The sequence below is a fragment of the Pipistrellus hanaki genome, assembly GCF_964339955.1.
Source record: "Pipistrellus hanaki genome assembly, chromosome: 16".
NCBI classification, from domain to species: domain Eukaryota; kingdom Metazoa; phylum Chordata; class Mammalia; order Chiroptera; family Vespertilionidae; genus Pipistrellus; species Pipistrellus hanaki.
This window is the reverse complement of record NC_140518.1, coordinates 22,792,244-22,812,532: the sequence shown is the minus strand read 5'-3', so window position 1 is coordinate 22,812,532 and position 20,289 is coordinate 22,792,244. Positions and strand designations below refer to the sequence as shown.

The 20,289-nt window shown below is 50.8% G+C and overlaps 1 protein-coding gene across 1 annotated transcript; it reads left to right on the top strand.

Moving 5' to 3' along the window:
- The first annotated feature begins 213 nt into the window (after positions 1 to 213).
- Positions 214 to 19,674, top strand: LPO (lactoperoxidase). The gene is made up of 13 exons (XM_084862680.1): positions 214 to 347; positions 3,697 to 3,774; positions 4,983 to 5,070; positions 6,497 to 6,657; positions 8,173 to 8,287; positions 8,731 to 8,860; positions 9,798 to 10,004; positions 11,753 to 12,077; positions 13,817 to 13,977; positions 16,035 to 16,287; positions 17,187 to 17,360; positions 18,010 to 18,247; positions 18,436 to 19,674. The coding sequence occupies exons 2-13, from the start codon at positions 3,699 to 3,701 to the stop codon at positions 18,641 to 18,643; spliced, it is 2,136 nt and encodes a 711-aa protein (XP_084718806.1). The 5' UTR covers positions 214 to 347; positions 3,697 to 3,698; the 3' UTR covers positions 18,644 to 19,674.
- The last annotated feature ends 615 nt before the right edge of the window (positions 19,675 to 20,289 follow it).

Sequence of the window (20,289 nt, the reverse complement as noted above, 5' to 3'; positions counted from 1 at the left end):
GGCTTACAAGGGATAGCCCGCTCCAAGTTTGGAGTTTTGCCTTCCATGATTGCATCGGGGCCATGGGTTTAACCTGGAAAGTGGAAAGAAGGGGATCTGCTTCACCCGGAGCCAGGGATATTGCAGCAGCCAATCCCTGCTGTTCTGCAGTTTCCTCATGCGTCTGCCTGGAGTCACGGGGTGTTTCCTGCTGAACCTGAGCCTCTCCTCCAAACCACATCAGCCCCTCAGAATATTTCCTTCTGGGCCTTTCCCAGAAATAAATTCTTGGGAGCAGTTATAAAAGACCAGTTCCTCTAAGCAGAGCAACTCCCCTGGTTTCTACAGGAGACCAAGGCATCTGGCAGGTAAGAATCATTTCACTTGAATTTTTCCTAGTTTCTGCAAAGTTGATGATGACATTTCCTGAAGGCTTCTCAGAAAGCTTGGTATGGGATTTGGACTTGTCGGGCATTTTCTGGTCTCAGATTTGGCAGCCATCCCTGTTTTACGTACGGGAGAATGTGATTATATCCATTGTGGGGCAAGGACATGTGTTCAGGGCACACAGAAAATTGGGTGGGGAGATAATAACAGAATGATGCTCTATGTGGTATTTTTGAGACTGGTGTGATATCATATGAAAACTTTGCAGTGTTTCAAAGGGTTTCCTAAGCCAAAGCTGTCAGATCTTCATCTTGTTTCCTGTATCTCATGTCTATAGCAGATTTGAACATCTAGTTAGCCTTGAATGTCTAGTCCCAGGTGTCTTCAATGCCCTCTGGGCATTTGGCTCTCAACCAAGTGTATGAATTGCAGCAATATTAGACAGGTTTAATTTTGGGGTGGATGAAGCAGTTGAGTCACATTATTTTTTAGGTGGTTTAGATGGCTGAGATAAAGGTTGTTGCTGCTCTCGATGGCTTAAAAACAGCTATCTCCACTCCATTCTCCTCCTGATCCTGAAGCTGCTCAAAGGATCAACTAGAACATTCTTGGGGGTGTTTGGGGTGTTCCTTGGTTTTCCTACTGACTCGCCCACCACCCTCAACAGAGCTCGCACCATTCATGAAAAAGAATCCCACTGACTCCTTCCTTTCCCAGGTCTTCCTGTAGCCTCCTTGGCAATTTCTCAGCAAGTGTGAGAGCCAGACTCTGGAAGGCCTTAGTCTTCAGAGTGTGATCTGTAGCATCGGCACCACCTAGGAGCTTGTTAAAAGTACAAACTCTTGGGCCCCTCTAGGACCCCAAATCAGTATCTGCATTTAGCATGATCCCCAGGTGATTAATAGGCTCATCAAGGTGTGAGAAGCCTGCTAAGGGACAGTCACCACCCTCTTCCACTGCACCATCCAGGTGCTGAACTTTTCTGCTCTAGGAATTTCTTTTATTCAGCATGGACCCAACACCTATTAAGTACTGACACTAGGCTTGGGTGCTTGAGAAACAAATAAATAAGACATATCTCTTGAGGAGCTCATGGCCTGGTAGGGGAAACAGACATGAAAACAGTGCTATGTGAGCTGGGTGAAAAAAAAAAAAAAAATAGAGAGGCCTGGGGCATGGATTTGTGCACCAGTAGGGTTCCTTGGGGTGGCCTACAGGAGTCCTTTGCTGCTTGCCACTCCTGCTCGTCCCAGCCCCGCTGCACCTGCTGTCCCTGCTCGGTAGGCTTGCTGCTGCTCTGCTGTGGTCTCCAGGCTACAACAGCCAGCCACAGTCAGTTGAGTGGCGCTCCTGCTATGGGAGCACACTGACCATCAGGGTGCAGCTCCTGCATTGAGCATTTGCCCCCCTGGTGGTCAATGAGTGTCATAGCTACCAGTTGAGCAGTTGCTTAGGCATATATATATATATATATATATATATATATATATATATATATATATATATATATATACTAAAGGCCCATGCACAAAAATTCCCTCTGGCTGCTGGCAGGCACCTGGGACCCAGGTTGCTTCCTTTCTCCAGCCACCAGCAGGCACCCGGGACCTGGGCTGATTCCCTCTGGCCCCAGCTTCGTCAGGAAGGACATCCCTTCTAATTAGCAGATTACCCTTTTATTATTATAGATGATACCTTTTACTCCAAAACCATTCTCTTTGCTTGGCTGAAAAGGTAGGTTTCTGCTGGCTCGATGGTCTCCTTGAGTCACAAAGAGGACTCTGGTTCTACTTGGGCCCATATAGGTATAAGGACAGGAACCCATCAAGGGGTCAAATCCTTTGAGAACTCCTCTTAGAAAAAATAACAACAAATTGCCAGGGAGAATCTTGGTCAGAGTTATTTGTTCTTATCTTGCCTTTTTCTCTAGAGTTAGCTTATAACAAGACAAAAAATATTAGGGGACCATGAAAGGGCATAAGGAAAGATTGAGGGAGTGTGAGAGAGGCTGAAACTACCAGTTCTTCTTTCCTGGTCTGGCCTAATCAAGGGGCTATTATCTAGACAGTGTCTGGAAGACTGCCTGGGTGGTCTGTCTCTCAGGCCAAGCTCCTGAACTATCATTTCTCTTTGGGAGCTTCGAGCAGATAGGGAGGGGATGGCCAATCTGAGAATATTCTCCTTGACGTGTTTCTGGAGTCCACCAGTGAGCACACACTGAGGGGAGAAGAATGCCCTCTTGTGCAAGCAGAGGGCCTGCCAAGAACATAGTCTAAACACCTGATCATTCCATCCGCTTATGGACACCTCCCTAGGCTGGAGCTAGAATCTCCTCAAAAGATGTTTAAGGTCTATTCCACCAAACCTAACAAACACTCTAAGCCAGGGGTCTTCAAACTACGGCCCGCGGGCCACATGCAGCCCCCAGGGGAGTCTGATCCTGCCCGCCAGGTTTTTTGGGCAGTGAGCGCAGCCAAGGTGTTACAGTAGGGATTAGTAGTTCATATAGTCCGGCCCTCCAGCTCTCTGAGGGACCGTGATCTGGCCCCCACTTTAAAAAGTTTGAGGACCCCTGCAAGCCCTTAAGCCCCCATCAGCAAACAAAGCTGTACAGGCTTTTGCCTGATGATTCAGGTTCCAAGTTAAAGCTCATAACGAAAGGAGCTGGACTCCCTCCAGGCTGCCTGGGACACAGCTGTGGGCTCAGAGGAGTCTGGGCGTTGCCACAACTTTCATTCCCGTGTTCCCATCAAATGGGCTTTTTGAGGGAGGTGGAGCCCCTGCCAGGTCTGAAGGGAATTGCTGAGTGTCTGCTCCTAGAGCACACTTCCCCGGTGCTGGGCCAGAGGATGGCTTGCAAGGAGCAATATATGCTAAGGGGAAAGAGGGAGGGAACCCACAGACATGTTCCAGGTTTAGTAACAGCATTTCTCTTTGAGACAGGTAGGTGACAAGACGGGTACAGGATCTCAGTCACTGGCTGGCAGGACACAATAAAAAGTCCTGGATCACTTGGTCCAACCCTCCTCACTTGGCAGGCCAGGGCCCCAGAGCTATTAAATTCAGTAACCTGTCCAGTGTCATAGAGATACTTAGGGCAAATGCAGAACCACAACTCAGGATCTCCAGACCCCAAAGCCTGAATTCTTTCCCCCTCACTGTCTCATTCTAGTACCTACATGGGCCTACACATATGGCAGATGCTGTTACTATAGCTCCCCCTTCTCTGTTCCAATGTTAGGGTGTCTGGTGTCCCTGGGGCTTCTCTGCTTTAGCATCCCCTTTCCAGGGCTTTGCAAGGCTCACACCATGATCTGCATCTTGTTTCAGCGATGCGGGCCCTTCTCAGTGTTCCAGGCCTCTTGGCTTCCCTGACCTTGCTCCACGCTGCAGCATCTTCCACAAGTGGTAAGTGCCTCCCTGTATTGTTTTCCTGGGGCTACTGCAGCAAGGGACCACAAGCTAGTTGGCTTAAGACAACAGAAAGTTATTTTCCGACAGTTTAGGTGGTTAGAAATCCAAAATCAAGGTGCCAGCAGGATGCTCCTTTGAAGACTTCAGAGGAGCAATGTTCAGCCAGTATACCACAAGAATTGTTAAAACATGCAATACCATACTAGTTAGGGCACTGACCTCTTTTCTCTTAGATTGTCAAATTAAAAAAAAAAAAAAAAAATGACAACGGTCAACATAACAATAGCAGTCAAGTGTGAATGCCCTGTCTTGAACCATAAATATATAAGTCATATAATAGAGTTGCAACTTATTGGTCACATCACACAAGGTTGCTTCTGATTGGTTAATTATTGGTACCAGAAATCCTTCTATACACGTATAGGCACCTGATTTTTTAATTATTATTACTAGTGGCCTGGTGCACAGATTTGTGCACATGGAAAGGAAATTAATTAGAAGAAATATTTTAATGCTAGAGGCCCAGTGCACAAAATTCATGCACAGTTGGGGTCCCTAGGCCTGGCCAGCAATCAGGGCCTATTGGGCCGTCTCACCCAGTCCCAATCAGGGCCAGGCCAGTTGGGGCCTGCTGGCTGATGGCTGGGGACTGCCGCCTGGGGGAGGTTGGCTGTGGGAGTGCACTGACCACCAGGGGGCAGCTCCCGCATTGAGTGTCTGCCCTCTGGTGGTCAATGCACATCATAGTGACTGGTCATCCCAGTCATTCCAGTTGCTTAGGCTTTTATATATATAGATTGCTATTCGCTATAATAGAAGTGTCAACCAAATTCATGACCAACAATGACAGATCGAAACACATGCATGCGATTGGCACCAGCAAGAGCTTTATATAAATCTTATATGCACGAGTCAATGTTTATTTTTAAATTGCCAGTGCGCATCATGTGTACTGGCTGGCCAGCCGGCCGGTCGATTAGACGGACAGAAAGATGGACGGTCACCTAGCTTTTACATATCTATAGATTGATTTCACAGAGGAAGAGAGAGGGAGAGAAAGATAGAAAGTTTCCTAGTCTTGATCTTCTGCTTGCTCAGATTTGCGGGGGTGGGGGGAAGGGGATGAGAAAGAGGGACAGAAGCAGAGGGCATCTCCAAGGAATGACATCTGATACCCTGCTGCTTGTTTCTCCCCCTCCAAGCACAGGCCAACAGGACTGCTGCCATGTCTTATGTTGTGAGTCAGGTCAAGGTCCAAGTCAACAAGGCCTTTCTGGATTCCCGGACCAGGTATTTGAGACACAAAGAGGAAGGTTTCCATAGTGGCAGGGGAGGGAAACACCGAGTATATTTCAGCAACTATCTCCAAATGAAAATTCTCTCTCCCTCCTTCATGTCAATCCTCTTATAGCCCCAAGCTGGGGATAGAATAAACGCCACAAAGTCAGTGCTCATCACTTCCCATGCAAGTCATGCACAGGATGACCAGCCCTGCTTTAGAACTTGTCCTTATTCATTAGTTCTCAGACTTGGGGGCCTCCTGGAGAGGTAAAGAATCACATTTAAACCGCTTGCTACACAAGCACATCAACAATCCGGTAGTCATGACTGGTGATGGAATGAAGGCATCAACAAAGCAAGGGTTGCTCCTGCAGGTACAGGAGTCAGGGAAGCTGGACGGAGGATGAGAAGGAGCCAGCCCTGTGGAGAGGCAGAGGGATAGCATACCAGAGACTGGAACAGCAAAGAGGTTAGGGTTCCTTTTTATCAGGGTTGGGGCCAGTCTGGAAGGGGATAGGCCTGGTGATTAGAGTCCAGTTATCACAGTCCCTATGCTTGCCCCACATGCCCACATAACCCCTCAGGCTGAGACCCCATGTCCCCTCACACGTGAAATGGAGTTAATAGTGACAGGCCAGTTGTTGCTATAGGGGCAGCGAATTGCGCCCCTAAAGCAGCACTGTCTTTTGTGTGAACTCGAGCCTCTTCCAACATTGCAGGTGACCTCAGAGAACCCCTTCACCTCATGCATGAGGAAACTGAGGCACAGGGAAGGGGAGAGTGTTCTCATGGAGAGACTTTTTGGACACCACCCTGTCTCAGTCATCTCTGTATCATCACACACCTCTTAGTGAAAGGGATTGGGCTTCTCCTTTTACACATGGGACATTAAGGAATAAAAAGGCTTAACCTCTGGCCCCCAAGAAATGGCCAGCCAGAGGCTGGATGCTAGCAAGCCCACATCTAAACAAACTCTACCCCGACTCTAGGGCCAAAGGTGATGAAGAATGCTTTCGTGGGCATGCCATTTCCAGAATTCTCGGCCCACAAGGCGCAGTGAGATGCTAGGTCCGTGTCGGGGGTCCTCAGGCTGAATCTGTATGTCCTGGGACTCAGGTGTTTTTAAGGTTCCCCAACTGATTCTGCCACCGTCAGCACGGCCGCCACCCCTCCGGTTCTAATCCAGGCAGCACTCGGTCCATCTGCCGTTCCTCTCCCAGAGCCAGACCTGACGAAGCTTAAGGGCCCACGACAGCTTCCTCCTCCCAGAATAGCTTTTCCAGAGGCACCAGAAGAGAACGGAGCAAAGATCCTGAAAGCACACCCTCCGTGGCCTCCCCATACACACACCACCACACACCCCTTCTACCGGTCAGAGCCCAGGGCGCCCAGTCATGACCCCTCCACCCCCCCCCCCCCTTGCTCTTCACCGCAGGCTGAAGAATTGCCTGAGCAATAAGACAGCCACTACCCAAAAGCTCTCGGAGTACCTCAAGCATGCCAGGGGCCGGACGCGCACAGCCATCCGCAACGGGCAGGTGTGGGAGGAGGCCTTGAAGAGACTGAGGCCGAAAGCTTCCTTCCCCAATGGCACAGGTACGAACACCCGCGAGCCCGCTGAGGGCAGGAAGGGGTCCTTCCGCTCAGGACAGAGCGGGAGACACCCAAAGCTGCGCTCCCTCTGAAGAGCCATTCCTCAGAGAAGCGCCCCTGCCTCTCCCTTCTCGGAACTGCAGAGCCACGAGGGGCTCCGAGGGCAGTGAGGCCGATGCTCTTTTGGGACAGAGGAAGGAGCGCAAAGCCCAGCAAGGCCACACTGTCGACCCCAAATGGGGGGACGGTCGTGCTCCTGGAGCACATCCCTGAGGCCTCGGTCCAGAGGGAGCACTAACGTCAGGAAACACGGGGCTCCCTGTTCCCTGCCCCAGGGGCACCACTTCCCGCCTGTGAAGGGGACACGGGAGCCGCCTGGGTCCGGGGTATCCACAGGAGACGAGATTTCCAGTTCGCTCTGGGTAACGTGGAGCCGGACCAGTGAGCTGATGGATTGATCATGAGTTCCCCCTCCGCCATCCCCGACCCCGTGTCCCAGCTCGAGAGAGCCATGCGGGACGGGGTTAGGTTCTGACATCCACTGCGGAAAGATACACGGCCTAGGACTCAGGCAAACCCCAAAGGTCCCCAAGGAGGAAACTGGGGCGAGGTAAGGAGAAAGAGGGAGGAGCCCTTTGGACTCTGAGACTCAAAGGTGCTGGGGGTTGAACCCCGGTCTCCGGTCTCCTCAAACTTGCACAGCTGGTCCCCCCGAAGAAGCCCGTGGGGCCGGATTCCCTCGCCCGTCTTTCATTGTGGGCCCTGGGAGGGACCACAGGCTGCAGAGGAGGTTGGCTCTCTCTCCATTCTGTGCCCGCATGGAGGCCACTGATGCCTACCCTCCCTCCTCTCCTCTATGTTACTTCTACCACAGCGCCCCTCACTTAAAAATGACCCGTTCCACTGGGACTGGTTTGGCTCAGTGGATAGAGCGTCGGCCTGCGGACTGAGGGGTCCCAGGTTCGATTCCGGTCAAGGGCATGTGCCTTGGTTGCGGGCACATCCCCGGTGGGGGGTGAGGGGGGTGCAGGAGGCAGCTGATCGATGACTCTCTCTCATCGATGTTTCTGACTCTATCCCTCTTTCTTCCTCTCTCTGAAAAATCAATAAAATATATATTTTTTAAAAAATGACCCGTTCCTCCCCAACATCTTTCCTCTCTAGATTCCTGCGTGCTCCCTACTGTAGCTGTCAGGGAAGCTTTAGAAGGAAAAGAAAGATCTGCAATTTAAATGACCTCGCAAAGAGTCACTAACAGTTCTGGGGACTTAGTTACTACCTGTGTGGCCGTAGGCCAGACTCTGAGCACTGTGGTCTGAGTTTCTTCTCTGTATAATGGGAATGTAAAGTCTTACCTGAACGAGTTGTCAGGAGTAGATGAGAACCCACCTCAGGGGTGCTTGCTCAGAACATAGAAGGTATTCCAAAAGGTGTGAGTACACCTTTCCCTTTCCCGCCTCCCCCAGGGCCTCCGAGGGGAGAGAGAAGTCAGCCCCTGGGGCGTCCCCTCTGTTTCAGACCTGGGCCTGGACTTGACTGCGCTCTCCTGGAAGGTGGGCTGTGGGGCCCCTGTCCCTGAAGTGACATGCGACAACAGCTCCTACCGCACCCTCACAGGAGCCTGCAACAACAGGTGAGGGCCTGGGCCGCTGGGGGGGCCATGCCCTGGCTACCACCACAGCCAGTCCCCCTGCCTTACCCACCTGCCTTACCCACCTACCTTACCCCCCTGCCTTACCCAGCCCACCTGCCCTACTCACCAGCCCAGCCCACCCGCCCACCTGCCCAGTCCAGCCCGGCCAGGGGCTTTGCCCTTTGGGCATTCCAGGCCCAGCCACTGGAACCTGTTCTGTTGGAACCCTCTCCCAATTCCCATCTTCTAAAGAGACTACCGGATCCCACAGGAGGCAGCACCTTTCCTCAGGGCATAGGCGCCCGGCGACTGCAGGAGTGGGGGTAGTTCAGAAACACCCCCGTTTGAGAGGCGCCTCCTGCACCCCCTTTCCCTCGGCAGAGGCTCCGGCCCTTCCTTAGGGAGCGGACTGGCCCAGGCTGAGGGGGGTCCTGCGGTTTCAGGAGGGACCCCGCGCTGGGCGCTGCCAACAGGGCGCTGGCGCGCTGGCTGCCAGCGGAGTACGAGGACGGGCTCTCGCTGCCCTTCGGGTGGACGCCGGGGAAGACCCGGAACGGCTTCCGGATCCCGCTGGTGAGGCCCCAGCAGGAGGGTGAAGGATGGGAGTCAGAGGGCAGGAAGAAGAAACAGGTGGGAGGACAGAGGGTGTGCGGTGGGGCCGCAGCAGGAGAGATGGACTTGAGGACTCTCTGCCTGGCGCTGTTCCCCGACATGCCACGAGAGGGCAGCAGAGCTCAGAGCCCGGAGCCTATAGCCACGTGGCTGTCACATCCCAGTTGCCCACGGGCCAGCTCCCCTGGGGTGTCCTAGGCAGATGGCCTCCCTGCCCCATCCGGCTCATGCTTTCCCTGCCCCAGCCCCCGGAGTGCATCAGCTGTTGTTTGCCTGGAGGTCCTCTCCCTCGGCCTCATCTGAGTTGGCAGCCTCTCCCCAGAGTCTCTCCCTTTTCTCCTCCCAGACACCTGGCAGCTCTGAGACTCTGCCCAGGCAGCCGCCTTTGTGTTCCTTCTCCCCAGTGGATAGGGCACTAGCCTTGCAAGCCATCAAGTCATACAGGCCTGTGTTTAACCCCATCCCTGCCCCTTTGTAGCTGGCCTTGGAGAATTGACCTCACCTCTCTATGATAAGGTGACCAGATTTTAACATTGGTAAAGCGGGACACCATTGGCATGGCCGAAAAAAAATGGTATATTCCCTTCCCGTTTTCCCGCCGTTCCCTAGCTTGTCATACATTCTTTCCAAAAATCGGGACTTTTTAAAAGCGGGACGCGGGACAAATCGTTAAAAATTGGGACTGTCCCGCCAAAAGCGGGACGTCTGGTCACCTTCATCTTCAAAATAGGGGTAATGCACATACCTCACAAGCCTGTCGTGAGGATTAAATAAGCGTACCTTATTTAATCGTAGGAACTAAAAAAAAACAAAAAACACTGCAGTTGAATCTGAACCCTCAGCGCACTTTTCCCTCCAACCCTCCTTTCCCTCCCTCCCCTCCTTCCCCCTCCCGCAGGCCCGGGAGGTATCCAACCAGATCGCCGGCTACCTGAATGAGGACGACGTTCTGGACCAAAACACGTCCCTGCTCTTCATGCAGTGGGGTCAGATTGTGGACCACGACCTGGATTTCGCCCCCGACACGGAGCTGGGGAGCAGCGAGTACTCCAAGGAGCAGTGTGACAAGTACTGTCTGCAGGGAGACAACTGCTTCCCCATCCTGGTAGGCCCTGCAGCTGCGCGTCCCCGACCAGCCCTTGCCTTCCGGATTGGCCCGTCCTTTCCGGCCCGTCATTTCCGGCCCGTCAGCCAGGCTCTCTAAGTAGATTTTTTAATGTCGATCTGACAGCTTCCCGGGGTCCTCACATGTCCATTCATTCACTCATCCATTTATTCAGTAAATAGATATGAATCACTGACTCCGTGCCAGGCAGCGCACTGTGTGCTGGAGATTCAAAGGCGAGTAAGACACCGTCCCTTCCCTCGAGGAAAAAGGGCCCCGTGTGGGAAATGGGCAAGTAGCCTCTAATGTAAGGTGACCAGACGTCCCGATTTCTAACAATTTGTCCCGCGTCCCGCGGCGTTTTCCAAAAAATCGGGACTTTTTTAAAACGCCGCGGGACGCGGGACAAATTGTTAGAAATCAAATTGTTAGAAATCGGGACTGTCGCCGAAACCGGTTTGGCTCAATGGATAGAGCGTCGGCTTAGGAACTGAAGGGTCCCGGGTTCGATTCTGGTCAAGGGCATGTGCCTTGGTTGCGGGCACATCCCCGGTGGGGGGGGGGGGGGTGCAAGAGGCAGCTGATCGATGACTCTCTCTCATCGATGTTTCTAACTCTCTATCTCTCTCTCTTCCTCTCTGTTCAAAATCAATAAAATATATATATATATATATATATATATATATATATATATATAAAGAAAGAAAGAAAGAAAGAAAGAAAGAAAGAAAGAAAGAAAGAAAGAAAGAAATCGGGACTGTCCCGCCAAAAGCGGGACGTCTGGTCACCTTACTCTCAAGGGTCAATCAGGAAGCTCTGGGAGGGCTGTCTACACCCCCAGCCAGCAGCATCGGCACCACACAGGGGCACAGGAGACATGTAAGATCGCAAGCCTCACCCCAGGCCTGGGGAAACAGAACCTGCCATTGCCCAGCCTCCCCAGGAGATCCATTTTATACACGGTCAGTGTGTGGGACTCTGCCGTGATAAGTCATCTTGAGGTCCAGAAGATGAGCCAAACAGTGGTGGATGAATCAGAAATTGTGGGGGTTTCCAGCAGGAAGGGAGAGGAACTTGCCACGGTGCCCCTTTTCTTCTTATTCGTGGATGTTAGGGTTAGAGAGTGGGGTTTTTTTTTCCACTCAAACAACAAACACGTCAAGGCGATGTGGTGTGATGTGAGGAACCTGAGCTGTGGAGTGAGGCCGATCTGGGTCTGGATCTCACATCTTTCTCTTCAAATTTGTAAGTTTTGGGGCAAGGTACTTCGCCTTTCTGAGCCTCAGTTGTCTCACCTGTACATGGGCCTGCATCAGCTACCTTCCGGGGTTGTATGAAGACCAAAAGTAGAAAGTATGCAAAAGGCCTAGCACACGGTAGTTACAAAACACACACACACGGTAGCTGTTGTCGGTAGCAATAATGGGCAAACCTGTTCCTGTCTCATGCCCTGCTTCCCTGTCCAGGGATCTTAGGACTCTCTCCACCAAAAATGGGAAGCCCTATCTCTGGAAGGTTAATGATCCCCCTCAGCCCTTTTATACAGCAGGAGGCAATGAACTTCAGGGATGTGGGCCCAGGATGTGCAAGCATCAGCAGGGGGTGTCTAGAGTCCATGTCTGATACTCGGGTCCCAGGAGGACACCGTCAGCATCTTTGCCAGCTTCATCCAGACCTGCCCAGAGGAGAGGTTGCCCGAGCCAGCTGTACCACCTCTGCCCCGTCTCCCACCCCCAATCTCTCCGCAGCTCCCGCACGATGACCCCAAGGTGAGGACTCAAGGGAAGTGCATGCCTTTCTTCCGATCGGGGTTTGTCTGCCCGACTCCGCCTTACAAGACCCTGGCCCGCGAGCAGATCAACGCCCTGACCGCCTTCCTGGACGCCAGCTTCGTGTACGGCCCCGAGCCCAGCCTGGCCGGCCGCCTCCGCAACCTCAGCAGCCCCCTGGGCCTCATGGCTGTCAACCAGGAGGTCTGGGACCAGGGGCTGGCCTACCTGCCCTATGACAACAAGAAGCCAAGCCCCTGCGAGTTCATCAACACCACTGCCCGCGTGCCCTGCTTCCTAACCGGTGAGTCTAGGATGGAGAGAGAGGGGCCCCTGCCGAAACCGGTTTGGCTCAGTGGATAGAGTGTCGGCCTGCGGACTGAAAGCTCTCAGGTTGGATTCCGGTCATGGGCATGTACCTTGGTTGCGGGCACATCCCCAGTGGGAGGTGTGCAAGAGGCAGCTGATCAATGTTTCTCTCTCATCGATGTTTCTAACTCTCAATCCCTCTCTTCCTCTCTGTAAAAAATCAATAAAATATATTTTTTAAAAGAAAGAAAGAAAGAAAGGAAGGAAGGAAGGAAGGAAGGAAGGAAGGAAGGAAGGAAGGAAGAAAGAGAGGGGCCCCAGGACAAAGGGAGGGAGAACAGAGGAAGGCAAGAGAAATCTCAGGAGGACTCTAGACAGCTTTTCCATGGCTTCTTCTCCTCATCTTCTGGAAAAACACACACCAAGCCACCACTGCCTCAGGCACTCGTCCAGGACTGGCAGATGGGCCCAGATGAATACAAAATCTAAGAACATGTGTTCACTGTAAAAAAATAAAAATTAGGGGAGTCCAGAAAAACATAAAGAAAATAAGAAAATAAAATTCAACCATCGACAGAAAATCGTTGTTAACATTTTAATGCCTATCTTTCTGGGTTTTTTTTTTTTTTCTATTATAGATATAGTTCTACATCATTTTACATAATCAGTGTCATACAGTAATGCTCTCTAACCTGGTGTCTGCACTTAATATTTCTTCTTAAATATTCTTCTGCAACATGATTTTTAATGGCTGCCTGGTAGCCCATGACATATCACCATAATTTATTTTACCAACCTTACTTGGAGACAGTGAAGTCATTTCTAGTTTTTCTGTGATTTTTTTTTTATTGTTGTTGTTTTAGGTACTGGACATCCTTGTTGATGAATTTTTGTTCTCATTTGAATAATTTTATTAAGATAACTTCCTAGAGGAGGAAGTTCTAGATGAAGAGGAATGTATATTTTTTTACAGTGTTTTATAAGCTTGGCACAAAGCCCACACTCCATATAGCCTGTGCACACCAAAGCCCCCCAATTCTGTTCATTCGGGGACTCATCTCCTCCTGGTCCTCTCGGTCTTGGGCTTCTGGATGCCTTCCCTTTGCCAAAACTTCACTCTCCCAGGACAACCCCCTGCCCACCCTGGCATGGCAGAGATTTCTTCGTGGATCTCTTAGATTCTGTGTCCACACGTGACTCCTATCAATTCAGACACAAAGCCGAGCCCCTTCCTGTTTTCCACAAAAACACCCACTAAGACCAAGCATTTATGAATTGAACAGACTTTCCCGATGATGAGAGGACACACGGAGAAGTCGTCAAGTGAAACATCTGGTCTTTTACCATTTACCCAACCCCCACATCCTGTTCCTCCTTCCCTCCCTCTCTCTCTCTTGATAGCCCCCATCCCCACATCCTTCTTCCTTTAGCACACAGAGGAGCTCAGTCCTGCCCAGGCTCCTGCCCTCAAACCTGCGTTCCTAAAACCTTCCTAAAAACACCTAAAAAGTGTGTGTTTGTGTGTGTGTGTGTGTGTGTGTGTGTGTGTGTAGCCGAGATTCAACCCTCTGGATCCCCGCCCTGCCCTCTCTCCACCTGACTTCCCTTAAGTTAACTGCAAGCAGGGGCTTAGGAGAGGGTCCCTGGGGGCACCATCATTTATGTTTTTGTGCAGGTTACTAGGTTCTGGGGCTTCTCAGGGGGAACCCACCTTTCTGCCTTCTGGGCTTTCAGGAGATTCCCGAGCCTCGGAGCATGTCCTGCTGGCTGCATCCCACACCCTCTTTCTGAGAGAGCACAACCGGCTGGCCAGGGAACTGAAGAGACTCAATCCTCATTGGGATGGAGAGAAGCTCTACCAGGAAGCCCGGAAAATCCTGGGGGCCTTCGTGCAGGTACAGAGTCCCAGCACCTTCCTCACAGGCCCTCCTGGCTCTTCCCTCTACTCACTGCCACTCTCAGGCTACCTCCTCTGCTTTTCACACCTCCATTTCCCCATCTCCTCCTCCGTTGCTTCTTGCCAAATGTCTCGGTCTTCGAAGTCCTCCCCTTTGTCTCTTCAACTTCTCTTCCCCAAAATGAATCTCCAAATCTAGAGTATTCAACGGAGTCATTCATATGTTGGCCACTCAGTATGCTCTGTGCTGGTGCCTACAGGGGACTGTAGGTTCCATTGCTCCTGGAGTTGGTACATAGCAGTTATCTTGGTTCTTTATTTAGATTATCTTTTTTTCAATATGTCATAGGCATAGTCAATTGTTCTTGTTGATTGGCTGATTGACTAACTAGAAAAGACTTAGAAAGCTTGATATGTTGATATTAAACATGTATGTATTTTCAAAATAAAAATTTTGAAATTATTGTTGATTCTCAAGAAGTTGTAAAAAAATATATACATGCACCCAGCCTCCCCCAATGCCAAGATTATGTATAACTATGGTACAATATCAAAAGCAGGAAGTTAACATTGATACAAACCATAGCACTTATTCAGATCTTACCAGTTATAAATAAAATCATGCATGTATGTGTATGTGGGTGTGTGTAGCTCCATGCAATTTTATCACATATGTCGGTTTATGTTACCACCACCACAATAAAGATGCTTAAGTGCACCCTAACCACAAAACTCCCTTAGGATACCCATAATAGTCATATCCACCCTCCCCTTGTCATACCCTTTACCCTTGGCAACCACTAATCCATTGTCCCTCTCCACAGTTATGTTATTTCATGAATGTTACATGAATGAAATCATGCAATATGAATCTTTTTGAGACTGGATTTTTACATTTAGTATAATTTCCTTGAGATTCACCCTGCTGAAGATATTTATAGGAAGTTGTCCAAAGAATAAAAAGTATCTACCTAAACATTATCTGAGTTTAGGCTTGTATTCGTTTATGCAGGCTGCCAGGAATTTATTTTTTTCACAGTTCTGGAAGCTGGAAAACCAAGGTGTTAGCAGGCTTGGTTTCTCATGAGGCCTCTTTCCTTGGCTTGCAAGATGGCTGCCTTTCCTCTGTGCCCTCACATGGTCTTTCCTCTGAGCATGCACCAATCTCCAAACACAGTCAGAGCTTTGACACGTGAATTTCAGGGGGACACAATTCCATCCATAGTAAGGCTCTTTGGACAACAAGAAAAAGAAACCCACTCAGGCTAGTCCAACGTTCAGGACGGGTTCAATCCTCTACATGTGTCAAGTGGAAGCTGAGAAGGGTTTCTTCTGGAACTCCAGGAAAGGGAGTCCAGTTGGGCCTCAGATAGGGTTAGAGCCAGAGATGGGGAACCATCTGGAATGAAAGCAGCTACTCTCACTCTGTCCCTCTCTCTTCTCTGCTCCCCTCTCCACTTCTTGGTTCCCCACTCGCTCTGCAGATGGGTTTTCTCTGCTTTTCTGCACATGGTAGAAAATGAAAACCCACATGCCCCCCTCTCCCACCCCCATCTCTTTGGATCAAACTGGGCCAATCCACTGTGGCCAAAAGCAGGATTCTGTCTCCTGCTGCTCCCCATGGCCCGAGGAGCAGACTGCCTGCTCCGTCCACAAAGTCTGTGCTGCTGAACAAATTGGAAACAACCTAAGAGTAAGGGAGTAAGAGAAGGACCCATGAGTGCAATAGCATATTATACACATGTAGTTACAGCATGGCGAGTTAGGTAGAAATGTGATAAATGTTAAGTGAAAAAGCCAAATGCAAAAGTTTGCTTTCTCTAGGATTACAACTATGTAAAATGTATATTGTATCGGCAAATATTAGAAAGACTAACCATTAATATAATTATTGTCTTATGTGGTGGTAAGATTTTCTATTTTTTTTTTTTTTTGAAAAAATTCTTCATTTATGTTAGTGCACTGCTTTCAGTAAAACAAAACCAGAAACTGATCTCTCCAGGATGCAGCGTTGCTCGCACGCACCCTTTCCTCATGACTTGTTTCTCCTCCCAGATCGTCACCTTCAGGGACTACCTCCCCATTGTGCTAGGTGTGGAGATGGAGAAGTGGATCCCTCCTTACAGAGGCTACAACCAGTCCGTGGACCCCCGGATTTCCAACGTCTTCACCTCTGCTTTCCGCTTCGGCCACTTGGAGGTTCCAGCCACAGTGTCGCGCCTGGGTGAGGACTATCAGCCGTGGGGGCCGGAACCAGAGCTCCCCTTGCACACCCTCTTCTTCAACAGCTGGAGGATCGTCCACGATGGTAAGTCCCTTCAGCCAGCTGCCTGTCTCACCTGGCTGTCTCATCCTGCAGCCTGCTTTTAAGGAAACCTGGCTTAGAAGACCCTTTCTATATGACGTTGGGTAAGGGAATTCTCCTAATTGGGCCTCAATTGAAAAATGTGGACATCATAGTTCCTATCTCACTAGGGTATAATTTTTTTTTTTTTTAATATACGTGTAAAGCACCCAGCAACAGCTCCTGACATACAGAAGGTGGTCAACAAATTCTAGTTATTATTCTTTCCTCATCTGGCCTTTAAGGTGCCAGGTTTTTCCTACCTCCTTTCTCTGTGTCAAGCTTCCCTCATCCCTGTAGAAAGAATTCATGGATTTGGTAAATAAATTGCTCTCCTCTGCTCCCCTCTATTAAGTACCATCTATAGAAAAATGCACCATTCCTTAAGGGAACATATGGAAGGAGAAGGAGCCAACTCTGGCTGGTGTTCTGTTAGGGCAGCACCCCATGCACCCAAGGGTCGTGGGTTCAATGCCTGGTCAGGGCACATACTCAGGTAGCGAGTTCGATACATCCAGTTGGGTTGTGTGTATGAGGCACCGGCTGATATTTCTCTCTCACATCCATGTTTCTCTTTCTCTCCCTCTCTGTCTAGAATCAATAAAAAACATTCTCGGGTGAGGGTTTAAAAAAAAATTCCGATTCTTATCTTCATGCTATTATTTCACTAATGGCCCCTCTGGACTGCCCCCTCCCCCAGCGCAACAGCACCCTCTGCAGGCTGCTCTGAGCTCTTCCCTCCCCCACTTGCAGCCGGAGAAGTTCAGTTGGCCCTACTTGAACGTCAGAGAAAATGTCTGGTGGAGGGAGGGAACAGGAGTGGAAGATGACCCACCCTCCCCTCACCACCAGGTTCCTTGCAGGTGGAATTGACCCTCTGGTTCGGGGCCTACTGGCCACAAAGTCCAAGTTGACGAAGCAGGATAAAATGATGACGGGAGAGCTGCGTGACAGGCTTTTCCAGCCCACTCACAAGATCCACGGCTTTGACCTGGCCGCCATTAACATACAGCGTGGCCGGGACCACGGGATGCCCGGTGAGTGGGCCTGGGTCTGACCTGGCCTGGGGAACAGGAAGCTGCTTTCTGGGGTTCTAGAGGACTCTCTTCTATCCTCCTGAGGATCAGATCAATTCTAAAAAGAGAAGGCAGCTATGCCGATGTTTAAAACTCATTTGCTCATCTGTGACGTGCCATTTCCCATTCTCCCTAATGTAGAAACAAGAGACCATACCTGGTACCATGTTGGAGATCCCCAAATGAAAAGAGATCACCAACTGACTTGTTAAACCAGTTTGAAAGCCCAGAAAAAAATTTTTAGAAAAGGAGAACAGAGAGAAATGGATGATTATGGGACCTTTCTTTTTAGACCTAGGGGAGGCAATTTATTATTATCATTAAGAGCCAGACTACCTGGCTTCCAATCCCACCTGTGCCAGTTCTAGTTACGTGACCTTAGGCAAGTGTTCTAACACCTCTGTTCTCCAGTTTCCATCGGTGCTTAGGATAGGGTCTGGACCCACATAACCTGCTAGCCCTCTTGAGACTGACGTACCACCGGTAGAACACGGTGGGATCTCATCACAAAAGCTGGACTCTCTGGAGCTGACGGAACTGGAGTGGGGATGTCCGTCAGGGGGGCTTTGGACAGGTGGTCCCTGGTTACAGCGTCACTCCCTCTGCCTAGGGTATAACTCCTGGAGAGGCTTCTGCGACCTCGGGCAGCCCCAGACACTGGCAGAGCTGGGTGCCGTGCTGAAGAACGAGATGCTGGCTAAGAAGCTGCTGGATCTCTATGGGACCCCTAGCAACATTGACCTCTGGATTGGGGGCATCGCAGAGCCCTTGGTAGAAAGGGGCCGGGTGGGGTCTCTCCTGGCCTGCCTCCTGGGGAAACAGTTCCAGCAGATTCGCGATGGAGACAGGTAAGTGAAGCCTCAGTGGGAGGGCAGGGGAGGGCAGGCCCTTCCCCGAGGTGGGTGTCCCCGCCTCCTGCGTGAGGACTCACACAGACCTCAGCGTGTTCCCCGTGACCTCCTTCCTTCCCCGTCGGCCGGGCAGGGGAGGGCCAACAGCCGGCCTGTGTATACAGACTGTGCTTCTGCGTCGGCAGGTTCTGGTGGGAGAACCCTGGGGTCTTCACCGAGAAGCAGCGGGACTCTCTACGGGGAATGTCCTTCTCACGCCTCGTCTGTGACAACACCCACATCACCAAGGTCCCGCTGCACGCGTTCCAGGCCAACAGCTACCCCCACGGCTTTGTGGATTGCTCAGCCGTTGAGACGCTGGACCTCTCACCCTGGGCCTCAGCGGGGAACTAGGGACCTTCCACCCTGCAGGAAAGCGCCCTTTGGTCCATGATGCCATTTCAAGCAAGTTCAACGACCACTCCCGGAGTCCTCCACACCCCGTCCCAGCCCTTCTTTCCAGCCAGGTCTTGCCACGCGAGCCCAAGGCCAGAGCCTTGGCCATTCCAGTTCTTCCACTGGAAATCCACTGCTCCCAGCCCCTCATTGATGTTTCTAAATCCTCCTTTGTCATGACGCAGACCTGCCGACATGTCCTTCCAGTCCAGCTTGCCAGACGCCACCTATCCTCTCCCTGGAATAAGTCTTGGCCGAGGCTGTGGCCTTGGCACCCTTATCTTTCCTCTTTCTTCTCAGCTAGATTGTAAGTTCCTTGAACCAGGGCATTGACCTGCTTCTGAGGGTCTCGCGTGCCACCCAGCAAGGTGCTTGGCACACAGTAAGCACTCAATAAACGCCTGATGATTGACTAAGGATGCTGGCAATGACGCTGTTCCCTTCTGGGAGGCAGGCCTTGGAATCACTGCCAATTAAGTAACTAGATGGTTAGTTTCATCGCTAAGAGGTGGGCACGGGTCTGGGGCGCTGAGAGGGCTTAGTTTGGTAGAATGTCAAAAGAGTTCTCTCAGAAGAGGAGAAAAGGAGCAATGGCCATAGAAAGGCAAGAGAGAAGGCCTGGTAACATCCAGGGGTCAGGGAGGAAAGCCAGGCCTGGATTCCCCTCTATCTGGAGCTAATTTCCCTTCCAGAGGCCTTTCTAGGGCACACCTTGGAGCCTGGGAGGCCTCTAAAGGGACATCTCCAGAATATTCCTTGTGCTGCGAGCCAACCCATATCCACATATTCTTTTAAAATGAGCCCTAGCCAGTTTGGCTCAGTGGATACAGCATCAGCCTGTCAAGGGCACACGCCCAGGTTGCAGGCTCAATCCCCAGTAGGGGTGTGTAGAAGGCAGCCGATCAAGGATTCTCTCTCATCATTGATGTTTCTATACCCCTCTCTCCCTCTCCCTTTCTCTCTGAATTCAATAAAAATGTATTTAACATAAATAAATTAATAAAATGACTCTCTGGGTAAGGTCAGCCCAGCCAGGGCCTCCAGGTGACCTCCCTGGTGGGATGGGGTGGGGATGGATAGGAGGTACATAACCATCTTGTGGGAACGGCCCAGAAGCCGGATGACCTGGGCTGGAGCCCTGGCTCTGGTACCCACTTCTTCAAGGCCTTGGAGAAGCCCCTTCACACATCAAAGCACCATACTCATCATCAGTGGACTGAAGGTAAGTATTATGCCGCTCTGGCGAGGCCCTAATGTGGCCTGGGGCTCCTATGGGTACATCAGCTCTAGCATCCTACACACTTTCAGGCTCCCAGTTGAGGGAGCCCCTCCCTAATTGTGGAAAGAAAGAAGGAGAGGGAACCCATCTTTCAGATTACAGGGGTCATGCTCCGGGCAACAGGGAAGAACCCTCCTCCCTCGTCTCAGCTCCGGCCACATAAAGCCAGGACTGAGGAGTCTACCACGTGAGGGTCCCTGAACCACTGTGCCAGCTGCAGGGATTCAGGACCCAGAGGTCCCTTCCCATCACACCTCTTCTCTTGACTTCTTCTTCTTTTTTTTAAAAAAAAATATATATATTTTATTGATTTTTTACAGAGAGG

Bases quoted from the DNA above. Each gene is read 5' to 3' on its own strand.
- LPO (XM_084862680.1), top strand. From the start codon at position 3,699: ATGCGGGCCCTTCTCAGTGTTCCAGGCCTCTTGGCTTCCCTGACCTTG. The intron at 3,775-4,982 runs GTAAGTGCCTCC...TCCCCCTCCAAG, and splicing joins TGCAGCATCTTCCACAAGTG to CACAGGCCAACAGGACTGCT. The intron at 17,361-18,009 runs GTGAGTGGGCCT...CCCTCTGCCTAG, and splicing joins CCGGGACCACGGGATGCCCG to GGTATAACTCCTGGAGAGGC.